Genomic DNA, 16294 nt, shown 5'->3' with positions numbered 1-16294 from the left:
ACAGGAATCTGCTGCTAAAACGTCAATAATGGGCTTGCTAATATGCGTTATAGAATTCCAATAGAAGCCCAGGTTAGATGTCCTGCACATCTAACCTGGGCTTCTATTGGAATTCTATAACGCATATAAGCAAGCCCATTATCGCCATTTTAGCAGCAGTTTTCTGTCGCTAAAACAGCGATAATTTTAACAAGGTACTTGCTTATATGCCCCATAGATTCTTCGCTATAAGAACATGGGGGCAGTATTTATCCGATTTGCTAGAATTTTTGTATATATCTTATATTCGGAATTTAACCCCTTGGCCGCAGTGGAAATTCCACCGCAGCGCTGGGGGGGAAGGGGGGTCCGTGCGGCCACACCATGCTCGTGACGGACCCACTCTGTCATGAGCCACGGGCGCGCTGTGCTTGTGACGGAGTGGTTCTGTCACGGCCCCGCCTGCTCAATAGAACGCCCGCGCAGGCACGGACTTCCTGCAGCGTGGGTGGCCGCGCCATGACGGAACCACTCCGTCACCAGCACAGCGCGTCCGTGGCTCGTGGCGGAGTGGTTCCGTCATGAGCACGGAAGAGGTTAATATAACAAAATAGGTCTATAAGACTTCGAGTCTTTGCTGCTTTCTCGGTTTAAAAAAATACACCTCTACAAAAGCTTTCCTTCATTCAATAAATAGGTAAATAGATCGATCAAATGCCCAATTAAGGAGGAGACGAATGATTTATTAAACCCAGCAGAAAAACATCTCCTGGGGCCTTCCCATTAGGAAGCTGCCCTATTACTTCCTGTATCTCTCTTCAGTATGCCTCTTCTGTTGTGTACGGCTGGATTTGACCAGTTCAGATGCACATTTGTCTCAAAGCTAAAATCCCACCTATAATGACCTAACTAGGGCAAAATACACGGGGCAGATTTACGTTTCCTGGCGCATCCCTGCAAATCAGCAGAGATGCGCCTGGGAAGATGCGTGACACAAGTTTGCCCTTGCGCCACCACAGATGCGCTGCATTTACAATGCGGTGCATCATGGCGCAAGGATAAACAGATGTGTGTCGCCTCTGCAGGCGTAACGTTGGCGCAGTGCTGGAGTTGTGTTGCAGGCACGACGCAACTCCAGCACTGGTACAACCTGGCCTATCCTCAACATGGTGCGCCAAGCCTTACACCTGCTTCAAGCAGGCACAAGGTTTTGATGCAGCTGGGTCGGAAAAGTGACTGAGTGAAATCTTGTAGATTTCACTCAGGCACTTTTGCGAGGCGTTCCTGCGCCGGAACGCCCACATGAAACCTGGCGCAGGTTTCCGGGAGGAATGGTTTTCCTTTTTTCGGTAGAGGAAGCAGTACCAGGCAACCTCTGCTTTCTTCAAAATGTTATCTGTGGTGTTGTTGTCCTGAGTTAATCCAAGTGACTCGATGTTGAGTAAAAGATGTTTTTTGGAGGTTGTGTAGGTCATTCAGGCATTGCAATCACATGCTAACTCCACACACTCTTGCACAAGTAACTCCAGAGTTACTGGGTGGCATAACAGGGAACTCACATTAAGGCCAGAAATGTATTCACTTTTAATAAAAATCTAAAGCCTCAACAAGATCTAAAGTTGTGCACACAAACATGCATGCACAGTATTTGCTGGATCTTGCTAGGGATAAGGTGGACATCGAACCCAGCATATTTTTTTATTTACAAAGATATGTTTCTTTTTGAGCAATCGATGCCGATCCTTCTTCAACTTCACTGGCAGAGGGAAAGGAGAAAAACACACAAGAAAGTAGGCCTGTTGGTAATGTTTACCCTGTACTTGCAACTCTTGTGCAGGTATAAGAGTTGTAGAAAATGTAATAATGATTACTGCCTAAGCGGAGGCACAAGTAAAATTATTATAATTCAGCCGCGGCCAGCAGTGGGAGTACCTGCAGGTCCCCAAATGCGATGCAGTGTGCGCAACAAAATTAGTTTTATTTATTTAAATGTTTACTTACCTGTAAAACTCCGTATTCCATACATTACTAGCCCGCACCCTGCCCCTCCCCCTCCCCACGTCACCGCCCTGCAGGTACTCCCACTGCCGCCATGGCTGTTATAATTGTCCTAGATGGGTCCTTTAACACAAATCAAGGGAAATACATTCACCAAATCGGAGGCCGACTGACTTGGGTCCTTAGCATAGTTAAGTATTTGGTGGTTGCCAAGAGATTTGGGCCACATGTAATATTTACTTGTTGCAAAATAGTGGTTGCAATTTACAACCAGTATTTTTGTGACCAGTAAAGAATTTTAAGAACTGGCCTATGTACTAATAATGTCGGTTCTTAACATTCGAAATAATAGTGGGTCAAAATCTAACCTAACGTATATATTAATGAAGTAGGCCGCAAATTTCAATGCACTCTTATTGGAGACCATCACAAGAATGGCAGCCTTGCTGGAGTCAGAAGACCACCTCATTTGTGATTGCCTTTTAATAAAGTAGACTTGTTTTTTTTTAATGCAGGGTGTTTTACTTAAAGGAAACAGAACTGCATTTAAAAAAAAAAAGTTTATATGTTTTTAGAAGATTGTTTATGAGGGAAGAGTGTTTTCCTAAAATGGGACTAGTAAATAAGAAAAAAGCATTTTAATGGATGCCAACGCCAAATTGGAGTACTTCTGGTCCTTAATTCTGATTGGAGGGAAGGGATGTTCAGTGATGTGAAGATAATAGACTCTGAATCTAGATCAGTGTTCTGTTAATGGGGACCTGCATGAACACTTTATTAGTTTTGTTTCCTTAGTTCCTAACTACCTTGGGTATAAGAAGTATAAAACTCATGATCATAACTTTGATATTAAGTAACCATTGCCATTAAACCATATGTTTATTTTTCAGACAATTACAATGAAGCACCTTATATTGCACCAGCCTGGAGAAAAAGGATCTCCTACACAAAGACAGACCAGAAATCTGAGAACTCATATAATGGTAATTACTTTTCACAATTGATACATTTCATTTTATTGCCAAAGATGTATTTATTTATTTTTTTGAAAGTTTTATATAGGGCGAACCAGACCCTTGCGAGTATCAGAGCGCTTTACAGGGTAGGTGTCAAAGTTACATAAAAACAAAGAAAATAACATCGGTTCAATGCTGGACAATGATAGTATAAACTTCCTAACATATCTACATGGGAATAAGGCACATAACAAAACATTCACTGTATATCACGCAAAATATTTACATGTTATAAATGAAACACAGTTAGAAGCTATAGTTTGTTTTTGCAAAATGTACCAATTAGGTCTTGTTTTCTCATCCTTTTATGTCTAGGTGAGCAATTTTGACAGTGCATATTATGCGACTTAGTATTTGTTTTCTGCATTCTATTTCATCTTAAAAAACATTCTTGTACTGGCCACTTATCTGATTGTAATTGAATATGTTTTCTATTAGTCATCTAGAAAGTTTCAAAAAGGGATGTGGTCAGTTGAGTAATAATTATTCTGCCAATATAATGAATCATTTTACAAAATTTCACAAATATCATGAACGTTATGAATTTTGTATTTAAAACTCCTTTAAAGATTGGGGACAATATAAGTATTTTATGTTAAATACAGGTGATTTCAAAATTATAAATCCACATGTTCAGGTTTAGGACGAGTCTACTGAATGTGAAAATGAATCTATGTTGAATTTTGCCTATCAAACCCAATATTTTAACGTTTATTCCCCATAAATGCACCTATTTTTATATTAATTGTACAGGGTCATTAACCTCACAAGTGATACACGATAATTACAAAAAACCATAGCTGTGTTTTTGATGAGGTTTTTTTGCCATCCTGCACTATAGTCAAGGGTATGAAAATAGTTTTATTCGAAGATGGCTCAAAAACAAAATCTTAAATTAGGCAGCCCGAATTGTTACATATGTTCCTCAGGATAGCAATTTCACAGTTAATTGTTTATCTAGTAAAATGTAGTGAAGCTTGACCAATTCATTGAACGATAGGCTTCTTGGAGATTTGCCCAATCCCTTCCAATGCCTTAGTAAACAAACATTGGCAAAGCTTATGTGTCTGGTTATTTTAGATCGAGAAATTGGTGGGTGAGTCAATGTGATAATGTGTCAACTTTTGGATGTAATGCGTTGATTGGAGGTGATTGAATTCTTAGATAACTATGGTATGAGTGGTCAAATATGTGAGTGCATTGATGGATGGATGAATTTGTGACTGCATGAATGGGTAAGAGACTGAGGGGCATATGTACAATAAAGTTGTGAAGCGTGTCATTAAGCCAAGAAGGCTAACTACACGCTTTATCACTTTAGAAATGCAGGGCAACTCCATATTTACTAGAATATGGTGCAGCCCTGCATTTCCCCTGCGCTGGTGCTAACTTTAGCTGCCCAAGGCCAACACAGGCATCCTAGCACCATAGTTCAAGGGTGCCTGTGATGAAGGGAAGTTTGTTTGATGTGCAGGAAGGTCCCCCTTCCTGCACATAAACAATGTTTAAATGCTGTTTTGTAATTTCTATGTGTGCTGCTTAACACATAGAAGTTGCAAAACAGCATTTTTTTTAAATGATTGTTTATGAGCAGGAAGGGGGACCTTCAACCACATAAACAATCATAGGCAATTTGCTGATTCCATGTGTGCTGCACGAGGCAGCACACACTGAAACAGCAAAAACAAGGAGAAATAAAGCATTTCTTCTCATTTCACCCTGCTATCATGCTATGTTTTCGCTGGCCTTAATTTTGGCTCTGCCTCCAATTTACGCTGCCCTTGTAAATAGAAGACAGTGTCAAAATCAATAGGTGTTACGGAGGAATGCCCACAGCAACACCCTTTACCTTCCCCTTTCACACTAAATACAGCATGAAAGGGTGCCTTATTTAAAAGGCAGCGTGAAGCCATCTCAAGTGGCTAACTCTGCCTTGTAAATAAAGCAGGGCCCCTATCGCCATCTCAGCGTCACTGAAAATGATGTTATAGTGGCGATAGGGGCTTGTAAATATGCCCCTGAGTCTGTTGGTGAATGCAGGCATGTTTATTAAAAGCCTCGGACATCAATGGAAATATTGTTATATGTTAGAAAAAGATTCTAACTCCCCTACGAGGCTCGATTAACTAATCTATACATATACACTACATGCAAACTGTGAAAAAACACAAATATACAGGAACATACACATAAGAAAAAGGGTTACTGGTTGAGTGGAGGTGAAACCCTACTCAAGCAGAAACCACAATATTTGTTAGGGTGAAGTCGCAAGCAAACCCCAAATTGACCTGTACTCAACCCTCTGGTAACAGTCAGGCTTAACCTAGACGCAATGTGTTTATTCAGCACTTCAAATACAAATAAAAAGAAAAACACAGCACAAGAAAATTCTGCACCAATTAGTTAAATAGAGTAAAATGTAATGAATAATCACCAGAATGACAAAAATCAAATTGGTAGAACCAGACATATGCAATCTTTATGATGTAAGTAAATATACCATGGTTGAATCATAACTTCAGGTTGGCCATGATTAAGCATGAGTGGGCAACAGAGACCCACTTTGGCCCACTGAAGAAGAATACCGTAAATCCTGTTTCAAGGAGGAGTCACGTAGCGGTGAATCCTAGGTGCTAGGATGCCATTGATGAGGGTCTTGCGATGCTAAGTCCTGTGTCGAGATGTGTTGAGCACTGGCTGGTTCTGAAGACATTGTTGAGTTTGCAATGCATAGACATGTATCGACGAGGATGCTGTCAATGAGGGACTTGCATTGTGAAGGCCTGCATTGAAGATGTGTTGCACAGTGGTGGTTCCTGGAAGGCTGCTTGTGGTGGTACAAAGTCCTGAGATGGAGAAAAATCTCGCAGAGGTCCCGTTGCAGTGTATGGAGAGGTGATGCTTCGCGCAGAGCTTTAATGCAGTGTTTCTGCTTTGAATTCATCATAATGCTTCTCTGATGGCTGAGTCCTGCTGGCACCACAGTTGGGATGGTACAGCACCTCCAGGTCCACTTCCAAGGATCCAGGACTGAGCTGGAACCAATTTGCAGACTAGAACTCACAGCAGGCAGAGTCCAGGTGCTGGGTTCAAGGTGGTTAGAGCCTTCTGTCCCTGAGGCTCTGGTCAAGATGCCAACCAAATAGCCCTTGGTATTGATCTAGTGGTCCTGGGTTCAAGAAGCAGGTCCCGTCCTTCACTAAGGCAGCAGGACAGCAGAGTGGCAGTCCTTCTTGCAGAGCAACACAGCAGTCTTCCTTATGAGTTTTGCCACAGGCCCAGATGTGTAATGAAGAGTCGGGTCTAAGGGTCCAGTATTTTTATCTGGTGCCCACTTTGAAGTTGGAGAAGCTTCCAGAGGTTTCTAACTTTAAAAGTGCGTGAAATTCCCTGCCTTCTTGCCCTGGCTCCAAATTGTCTGGGGTCATAATAAACCAGTGTCAAACACCTTTGTGTGAGTGCTCAGACAGAGCCTTTATGATGTGCAAGTGTGGTAGGTGACAGCTCCCCCTGCTCGTCAACACCTAGCTTCCATTTGTCTCAATGTCTGGGAGCAATACACAAAGATCAACTGCCAATTACACCTAGGCATGAGACCTAAGGACAAGGTGCAATATTCTAAAAGAGGCATTTTCTGAATTGTGACTAGAAATCCAACTTTACCATTTAAGAAGTTTTTAATCTCTGTTTCATAGAAACTAAATTCGAGCTGTCCACCCGTTCCCAATTGAAAGCTATTATTTAATAAATGTAATTAGGTAGCCCAATGCTAACCTATGGGAGAGATAGTCCTCATAGTAGTGGAAAAAAGAAATTTGGAGTTTTTCACTACCAGAACATGTAAAACCTTATAGTACATGTTAAAATGTTTTAAAATATACTGCACACTGTCATCTGAGCTGTTTAGGGTCTACCCTAGGGTAGACACCCTAATGTGTCTTTTATGCATTAAAAAGGGTGGTTTGGGTTAGGAAGAGGTTTATCTTACCAGTTTGAATTGAATACACAGGCTACAATGGCAGGCCTTAGGCATGTTTATTTATTTATTTATTTAAGTGTATCTTGATATAGCGTACAGCTACCCCAACGGGGTGTCCCGACGCTTCTGTGTAACTTCATGCTGCATGAGATGGTTGTTAAAAAGGAAAGAATCAGCAAAACAGGTAGGTTTTTAAGGCTCTTCGGAAGGGTTGTTCATCCTTGATCAACCGAATGGCATTGGGTAATTTATTCCAGAGGGCCGTTGTCAGTACTGGGAAGGATTTACCACCAGAGCGGGTTTTCCTGAATCTGGGTACCGAAAGTAAGTTTTTAAAAGAAGAGCGAAGGGTCCTGGAGTTGTTATAAGGAATAAGGCACGTAGAAAGATAAGCAGAGCCCTTGCCTCGCAAGGCTCGATGAGCCAGGACCAGAGCTTTAAATTCTGCCCTCTTATGGACTGGTAGGTTAATGAAGGTCGCGACGATGAGGGGTTATGTGCTCACGCAGAGGGATACCGCGAACCAGTCGCACCGCGGCATTCTGAACCGTCTGAAGGTGGTGGCAGAGTCCCACAGACAGACCAGTGTACAGGCCATTGGCGTAATCAAGGTGTGAAGTGATTAACGCCTGCACCACTGTCTTCCTGGTATTACTGGGCAGAAAATGAATAAACTTCTTTATCATTCGAATTTTTGCTGAACAGGCCATGGAAACTGTGTGAACTTGATGGTTAAAAGAGAGGTTGGAATCCCATCTGACTCCTAGATTTTTCACTGAGTCCTTTGGGATGGGAGGCACGCTTAGATCAAGAGGCCACCAGATGTTAGAATCCAGTGGAGTTGGCTGATGGAAAAAAAGGACCTCCGTTTTGCCAGCATTCAACCTCAAGAAGTTATTATCCATCCACTGGGCGATGGTTCGTAAACAGTTTTTTAAGGGGTCAAAAGTGGTGGGAGTGATATTGTTAAACGAAAACAAAAGTGACTTTTATACCCGTTTGAGCAATGATATCAAAAAGTGGGGAAAAATATATATTGAATAAAAGCGGGCTCAGGGAGGATCCCTGAGGGACTCCCCACCGGAGCGGGAGGCTTTCAGAGGTAAAAGGGGGAGTGAACACCGCCTGGGTATGGTTGGACAGGAAGGAAGACATCCACCCTAACGCTGTACCCTGAATGCCCTTAGAGTGCAGGCGTTTGAGGAGAAGGGGGTGGGAAACGGTGTTGAATGCTGCTGACAGGTCAAGCAGCACCAACACCGCTCTAGACCCCCCATCCAAGCTCCATCTTACAGCATCAGACATCTCAATGAGTGCAGATTCTGTACTGTATCCAGACCTAAAACCATGCTGAGAGTCATGGAACGCGCCTGAGGTTTCAAGAAAGGTCGCTAGCTGTTGTTGAGCGAGTCTTTCTAGTACTTTAGCAGGGGCAGGTAATGGGGAAATCGGTCTATAATTGGCGGGGTCACTGGGGTCAGCGGTAGACTTCTTGATTATGGGAACCAATCGAGCTTGTTTCCAGGTATTTGGAAAGAGTCTCAGTTTAAACGAGTCATTCCAAATCCCATTCAGAAGAGGGTTAAGAACGGGGGCTAAAGATCTGTACTGTTTAGCGGGCCAAGGGTCTAATGGGGAGCCAGATTTAGTCTTAGAGAGTTCCACAAGAGATTGTTCCAATGTGATCTCTGCGAAATCAGAAAACAGGGGCTCTGAAGCCGCAGGAGAGGAGGGGGAAGAACATTTTATTACCTGAATGTTAATGGGGAAGGAATCATAAATTGTAGCTATTTTATTCTCGAAGAAAGTGGAGAGGTTGTCACAGAGAGTCTGTGATACCACTGGAGGACGTTTAAGGGCTAGGGGATCCGTAAAAGATCTTACTGTCTCGAAGATTTCCCTAGATGACCCTTGAGAACAATTTATTTTGTCTTCTAGAAATTTCCTTTTATGTTCAATGATCTTCCTCCTATAATTTTTCAAAGCGGCTTTATAGTGGCTTTTGCGGTCAGGGAAAAAGGTGGTTCTCCAGCGTCTTTCTAGACGTTTACATTCTGATTTGAGCACTCAGAGGTCATTCGAATACCATGGGGCCGAAGGAGCTGAGCGGTAGGTTTTAATGGGTCTGACTGGGGCAATGAGGTCGATTGCCGAAGTAATCTGGTCATTGAGATTAATCAAGCGTGTGTCAAGATCTGAGCTTGTGTCTGAAAAGTCGACCAGTGAAAGCCCAGGTGCTAGACTTTCCGGGGAAATCTTGCTCCAATTTCTAGCAGGGCTACTTAAGTGGGTGACACAATAAGTGCTGCAGGCCCACTGGTAGCATTTAATTTACAGGATGTGGGCACATGTATTACCACTTTACTAGGCACTTATAAGTAAATTAAATATGCCAATTGTGTATCAGCCAATCCAATTTCACCATTTTTAAAGGAGAATTAGAAATGTGGCAAAGTGCTAGGAGTCCTAAAGCCAGCAAAAATTAAGTCAGCAAAACCGGAATGCAGAAAGGCAAAAAGTTGGGGGAAAATGATGCCCAGAATCTCAAGTTCAATAATACAAAACTATATAATTTATTAAAATATAACACAAAAGTGTACATCTATTACTGTTTAAAAACATGGACTCTTACAGCCAATCATGTTGTTCTGAATTCATATTCACTATATTTCAAAAAGAACCAGACGTACAAAAGAAATAAATTCCTGACATTCATCGATGGGTTTTGGAGGATCATATTAATTCAGCCCACCTTCCTCAGGACAACAAAATTAGATTTTCCACATAAATCAACCTATATGGTTACAATATACAATCATCAATTAGCATAATGCATATCTAAAACCAAATATAAAACAAGCATTTGGGTCGCGCATTTGCGAGAGTTTCAGATATTGGCATTGTAAATGACAATGCTTTTTTATTTATGCATTTGAAAACCTGCAAGCTGTGCGTGAACAAGCACTTTGTACTTATTATCCTTGCTTACGAGATGCAAAGCTGGCAGTCTCGTTTACTGCCAGCCTTGCTTCTCGTAAGCAAGGACTATACGTACAAAGTGCGTGTTTATGCACTGCTTGCAGTTTTTTAAACAAATGAATAAATACGGTTCACCAGAGCATACATTTATTGGTCAAATGCTACACCCAGGCAGGAAAATGTATTGACTGAGGTACAGAATACTCCCTCTTGCCAGAGAAGGGCAGTGAACTGAGGAAAGAAAAGAGCGTGAAAGTTAAGAAAGGGAAAACGGAATATTGAGTAGAAAGTGAAGAAATTACAGAGAAAGGGTATTTAAGAGGAGGGAGAATAGAAGTGGGATTATGAAAGGTGGACCAAAGAGTAAAGAAGCAGAGGGAGGCTAAAAAGAATGACAATGCAAAGTGGAAGAGGAGTGAGGACTGAGGAGGGAAAGGAGGTGGAGTTGGGAAGATGTGGAGAGCAGAAGATATTAGGGCAGAGAGGGACGGAGGGAAAGAGAATTATAGAGGACAGATGCAAAGGTCTGAAGTGAACTGGACAGGGAGCCAGTAAGAAGCAAAAGGAAAAGACCATGAGCGAAAGAAGAGAGGATGTTAAACTAAGCGAGAGGAAGGAAATGGTGCGAGAAAGAAAGGGAGAACTGCCGGTGAGTGAAATAGCTGCTTGCGATATTTAGTACAAAAACAGTCAGGACGAAGTTTGTCCTCAGCACGGGTTAATGGACAGAGAACGTTTAGGCGGTAGTAGTGATTGCCTTGGTTCCCTGCTTCACCCTGTTTAACCACCTGCCCCATCTGATCCACACTGATTGAGCTACACTGCCGCTCCCGCCCCTCACCTGTGCACTCCTTCCTGCCAGCAGAGGAAACATGAGTGGAGCAACAGCATCCTTTGGCCTCAGATACAACTGTTAAGATTGCTAAATGGGTTAATCTAACCACTGCTGCAATCCGCCTGGGGGTTTACAGTTTCAGTGAAACAGCTCAGTTGGTTCAAGCACCTGGCATGGCCTGCCGAGCCCAATTTAAGTAAGCTAGCTCGAATGGTCAGCACAGCTGGTGCTGAGCTTTGTGTCTGTGACACCATCAACCACGGGCTGAGGCACACCTTGCTCCGCTTTGTGTAGTAGCTACAGTGCTGTAAACGCTGGCAGGCCAGTGGAGTTTTTCATTTCCCAGAGGGTGCTTAGAGCAAGGCAGGTCCCAACAACCGTGAGTTACAGCGCTATGGAACTGAGAAAATCAGTGCTACCAACTGCTACTTAAGAAACTGGTTCTTTTAATTATAAATAAGAGATAATTAACGAATAGTGCATAAATCGAAAAGGCGCGCAAATAACAGACCTACATTAGTTCGAGTGCACAGCTCAGTGAGGCGCCTTAGGTGTGGGGGGTGGACCAGTAGAGGTGAGCAGACAAACCACAGTCTGCAGAAGCAAGGCACCGTGGACCGCACAGAGAATAGAAATCAAACCGACGGTAAGTTAGAGACAAGATACAAAACAAGCACAAATAGAAACTACAGCCACAGAGATAACTGTAAATGTAAAGTCAACCAACCGAGCTGTTTCACTCAGATTCGAACATATGTCTGCAGGTTAAACACTGATGAAGACAGCATGCCAACTAGTGAACTAAATTAGCTGTTTTCCCTGACTTTAGATGTGATCTGCAATTTATTTAAACATCTCATCTGGTTACAATCTAAACAGGTGCATGTGCCGGGGGCTTACACCCGCACATAAAACCCATGCACACACACACACACACCTGCATATTAGCTCACTATGTTACCTTACTTGGGAAGGACCCTGGTTCCAGCCTGCCTCTAAGTAGGATCTACCGGGAGGGCGCCCTGGGCGGAGAGAAAATTTGGTGTTTGATGGGGGGGGGGTGGATTGGGGTCGTTGTGGTGTGACGGCAGGAGGTGTGAAGAAGATGGGGAGGGCAGGGGGTTGATTGGGTGCTAACAATGACGTTAAGGTATATTAAGGGCTGATTAACAAGTCTTTGACGCGACCTCATTGAGACCAAGTGGGATTGAAGAGCTCTCTGTTGTGCCCTTGTGCTCTACACAGATCTATAGGGCGTTTTACGCATATATCATGGCAGGGTACACGCAGCGCCGTGCAACATCACCTACACCAATTCAGAGCGCTATATTTCAAGATTGGCACCCTTGACCCGCAGACTCCTACCGGATCTCCATCGCTGGCGCATGTAACAGCTGGAATGTCAGACAACAGTCAGAACCAACTACAAAGCAGCCAAGTTGCAGAAAAAAATTAGATGAAGTTTTGAATCCTGGAAGCACATCATTTGTATAAGGTAAAGCGATACTACTGTTCCCAGACGTTTGAGCACTCCTGGTTTGAAGACCGGTCCTACTGCATTTTTCATAGAGCACATGGAACACGTTGGCAGCGCTGGGCACCTGAAGACGAGACAGCGATCATATACCCACAGAAGTCCCTCACAGTGTGCAGCATCACAGGTGCTGCAAGAGGTGGACACAGAGTCACCTGAACCCGATCCCAGAAGGTAAACATTGACTCAGGGCGGAGGGAGCTGCCTATCTGGACCACACAGGGTGCAGCAGTCACGAGTCACCACTTCACACCGCTGCCTATGCCAATCTTTGTGATCTTGGGAAAGCATGCCTCTGGGACTGTGTTACTGCCCCAGCGTGTCTCAGATGGGTAAGGCACCTGCTGCAGAATTGCAGGTTTTGAAGGAGGGGGGCGGGGCGCGTGAGGTGAATAAATATCAGTACTTCCTGCCTCCCTCAGCTCGGGTAAAACAGATTGACAAAGCACCCAGCATGTTGTTTTAGTTTGGAAAAGTCAACATTGCGTTAATCGCTGTACTTTTCACTCACCTTTTAACTGGCTGGAAAAGGGTTGGGAACAGGAGGAACAGCTGACTGGAGGGCAAGCTACAAGTCGAAGGCCGAGTAGCACAATACTTGGCAACAGGAGGCCTCAATCAAGGTGGTCGGTCGGTGGTCTGTAATCGCACTCACAGCAGAGGAAGTTCAAAAGGAGGAAAAGGGGGGTGGAGACGAGCAGAGAAATAATCGCGCACTGTGCTGAAACGCCGTGAACAAAAGACACGTCATACGTGTAAACATCTCCTGACATCAACAACAGTGAAAGCACGCCATGCGCACGTTGTGCTGGAATGCCGCAAGCCCTACGCGTGCACATCGCCTGTCTGGGCAGGCACGGCGAGTAGGAGACAGGGGGGAAACAAAACATGCCTTCCTTCCAATGAAATGCACGCATTTTTGGCCCGTGCCAATCAGAAGCATGGTAGGAGCTACCACCCCACTTCCCCAAAAAAATTGCCTAGCATCGCAACGCATGCACTGTTGCTTGCGAGATCTATTGTCAATTTTTCTTCGACAATAGATCTCGCAAGCAACAGCGCATGCGCTGCCATGCTAGGCGAGACCTAAACAATACATTGTACACTGTATAACACAGAAAGCAAATGGTTGTGAATAATATAAAATAAATCATCTTAAAAATCCTCCAAAACTAATGTCATTAATAGGTTCAAGGGAATAAATATAATTTAAGTTTCAGGCAAAAATAGTCCTTTAAAACTAGAAGGCAGGCACGTAAATGCAAGGGTTTCAAATACCATCCCAATAGTACCTCATTCATTATCATTATTAAACAGGGTCTTCCTACTGGACCTTCATGATTTTACAACCACATTTTAGAACTAAAATCAACAAATATACTAAGTATTTGTACAGGTCCCTATGTTTGCAGCTTAAATGCTCTGAAACAAGAAATATCCGTTAATTTAATAAAGAAAGCCCTGAGCATCAACATACTTCTTTCAATAAATACATTCCAATCAATGTTTAAGGTTTATGTACAGAGTTTAGCTGTCTTGCTCACCACCTAATATTATTGGCTCAACTCTTTTCAATAAAGTTGGATCAATGGCAGATTTATATTCTTGATAATAATATATCTAACCAGCTCGTATTTCTTGAAGCAGAAATGTCTCAGCCTATGAGATGTAGAAATACAGCATTTAGGACATCACTATATAGCATTTTTAATGCTTTTTAAAAAAAAATATTATTTTTTTGAGAGTTCATAAAACAAGATCAACATTACAGAATACATTTGTTAAAAGATTTGATGTAATACATGGCTTATGGTTATACATGAATAATCAATAATCGAGTGTCGGTAACATGATTATAAAGTGCAAAGAGTAAGTGCTTAAGAAAAGTGCATACAGGCAGACTAGAGATTATGAAGGTATTTTTTACAATTCAAAAACACTCCAGAACTTTTCATATTTTTTGAGCGCCCCTGATCTGAGCGCATATTTTCTTTCCCTACCCCTTGTTCGTATTAATTTAGCCTTCCATGCCTGAAAGGTTGGTACTTGATTGGTTTTCTAGCACTGCAATATGAGTGATTTAGCAATTAGGGAAGCTATGAAAAGAAATTCGTCATATTTGGTGTTGGTCACTGAGCAACCAAAAACCGGGACTAGAGCTTCCAAAATTATAGGAGTTTTAAGCTCAGAGGAAAGATATTTTTCAATTTCCCTCCATAGCTGTTGGATTTTAAAGCATTCCCAAACGATATGCTTCCAGGTCCCTTTTTCCTCGCATCAAAAGCATTTATCGGGAACTAGTGGAAAGATATTGTGGAGATAGGAGGGAGTTCTGTAAATCAACCATTTATTACAAAATTGCATGCGCTTAAAATTAGCGCCACGAAAGATTGTTTTGTTAAATTTGATTATTTTATCCCAAATTTGTTCATTGATTTCAATATCCTCCCTTTTTTCCACCTCTCAAAAATCTTACTCGAGGATTCCTGTTTCTTGTCCTCTTTTAATATTTTAACCCAGATACTCATCTTTTTTTTAGATTTATTATTCAGTTCTGTGGAGATATTTTCTTTAAAATAGAGATTTCCTATGTCCAGCTCTCTGAGTATTGGAATCAACATACAAAAGGACCATTTCAGAACGGAATGGGAATGACTTACCTGGCTAGCGATTTGATCCCATGTCATCCACCTGTTACCAGCCAGGAAGTCATCTATTTTTTCAAAACCGTTTTCTTGACATATCTTTATTGTTTTCCTATCCATGCCTCCCTCTTCACCTAGGTTGAGGTTGTTTAAATCGGTTGTGTTACTTATCCTAGGAATGGAATTGGATTTCAGGAACTGGGTTTTCTGTCTAAGAATCCATTGGAGGGACTTTAACGGATCTTTTTTGGGTCTTTAGTAACTCTAATTGGATCAAAAATCTTTGCCTCTAATAGCATCTTCTTCATAAAAAAGTTATCTGTCTCATTCGTGTCTAAAGTGAAAAATCTAAAACTATTATGTGCAAAAGACGCAGAATAGTATTCCCTTATGTTGGGGAGGGATAATCCTCCTTGTGCAAATGGAAGATATAAAGTGCTAAGTGCCAGTCTAGTAGACTTTTTTGCCCAAAGAAATGAAGATATTATGGAATCTATTTTTTTTAAAAAGGAAATCTGAATAACACAGGGTGCTGCATTAAATAAAAAATTAAACAGAGGTAGGATCGACATGCGTATCAGTGCTGCTCGGCCCATTATAGACAGAGGTAGTAGATTCCAGCGTTCTAAAAGGGACTCAACTTTTTTTAACAACGGTGAATAGTTAAGTGAGAACAGCTCATCTAAATTATCCGAAATAAATATACCCAGATATCTCTTCGACGTGGGGTTATAAATTTGCATAAATTCTGGTAATAAAGTGTCTACAGTGCAGTTGAATAAAATCATTTCCGTCTTGTTAACGTTAATTTTATAACCCCCTAGTTTTTGAAAATCAGAAAATATTTTTTACATTTTTGCTTGACTTAGGGGGTTAGAGTCTAAAAACAGGGCAATATCATCAGCGTATAATTTTATATTAGTCATGCATCTTTAATGTTGTACTCATATTTAAAAAACGTAAAACCTTTAAAAAAAATCTTTATTTATGAAATTTTCTATCAGTCATAGTACTACAATAACAATACACAAGCAATCGATGGGGGCAGAGAATGTACACATATGCAGTATGAAACCATGGCAACATATATTGTACATGCATATCGCACAGAAAGAAGACATTCCAAAAGAAGATTAATGAAAAATAACAGGGAGGAAAAAAGCTAGAGAGGCAAGCGTTTGTTCATGTAGGGAATCAAAAAAGATACATGTGAGCAAATCACAGCTCTATACACGGCAAGGGTGTCCCACAAAGGCACACACATATAAGTCATCCAGATATAGTTCTCAGGATGCAAATCAATCTTCCTCAGTTTGAGCAGCATCCGAG

At 42.0% G+C, this 16294-nt stretch overlaps 1 protein-coding gene across 1 annotated transcript in view; it reads left to right on the top strand.

Moving 5' to 3' along the window:
• The window catches only part of ZC3H11D (zinc finger CCCH-type containing 11D), a 194178-nt gene that overhangs the window by 151451 nt on the left and 26433 nt on the right, over window positions 1-16294 (top strand). Inside the window, exon 15 of the mRNA XM_086931116.1 lies at window positions 2868-2960. Within this exon, the coding sequence (XP_086787242.1) occupies window positions 2868-2960 (93 nt within the window). The remainder of the gene's footprint in view (window positions 1-2867; window positions 2961-16294) is intronic.

This window comes from Lissotriton vulgaris, chromosome 1_1, assembly GCF_964263255.1.
Source record: "Lissotriton vulgaris chromosome 1_1, aLisVul1.2, whole genome shotgun sequence".
NCBI lineage: Eukaryota > Metazoa > Chordata > Amphibia > Caudata > Salamandridae > Lissotriton > Lissotriton vulgaris.
This window is presented reverse-complemented; position numbering and strand designations above follow the sequence as displayed.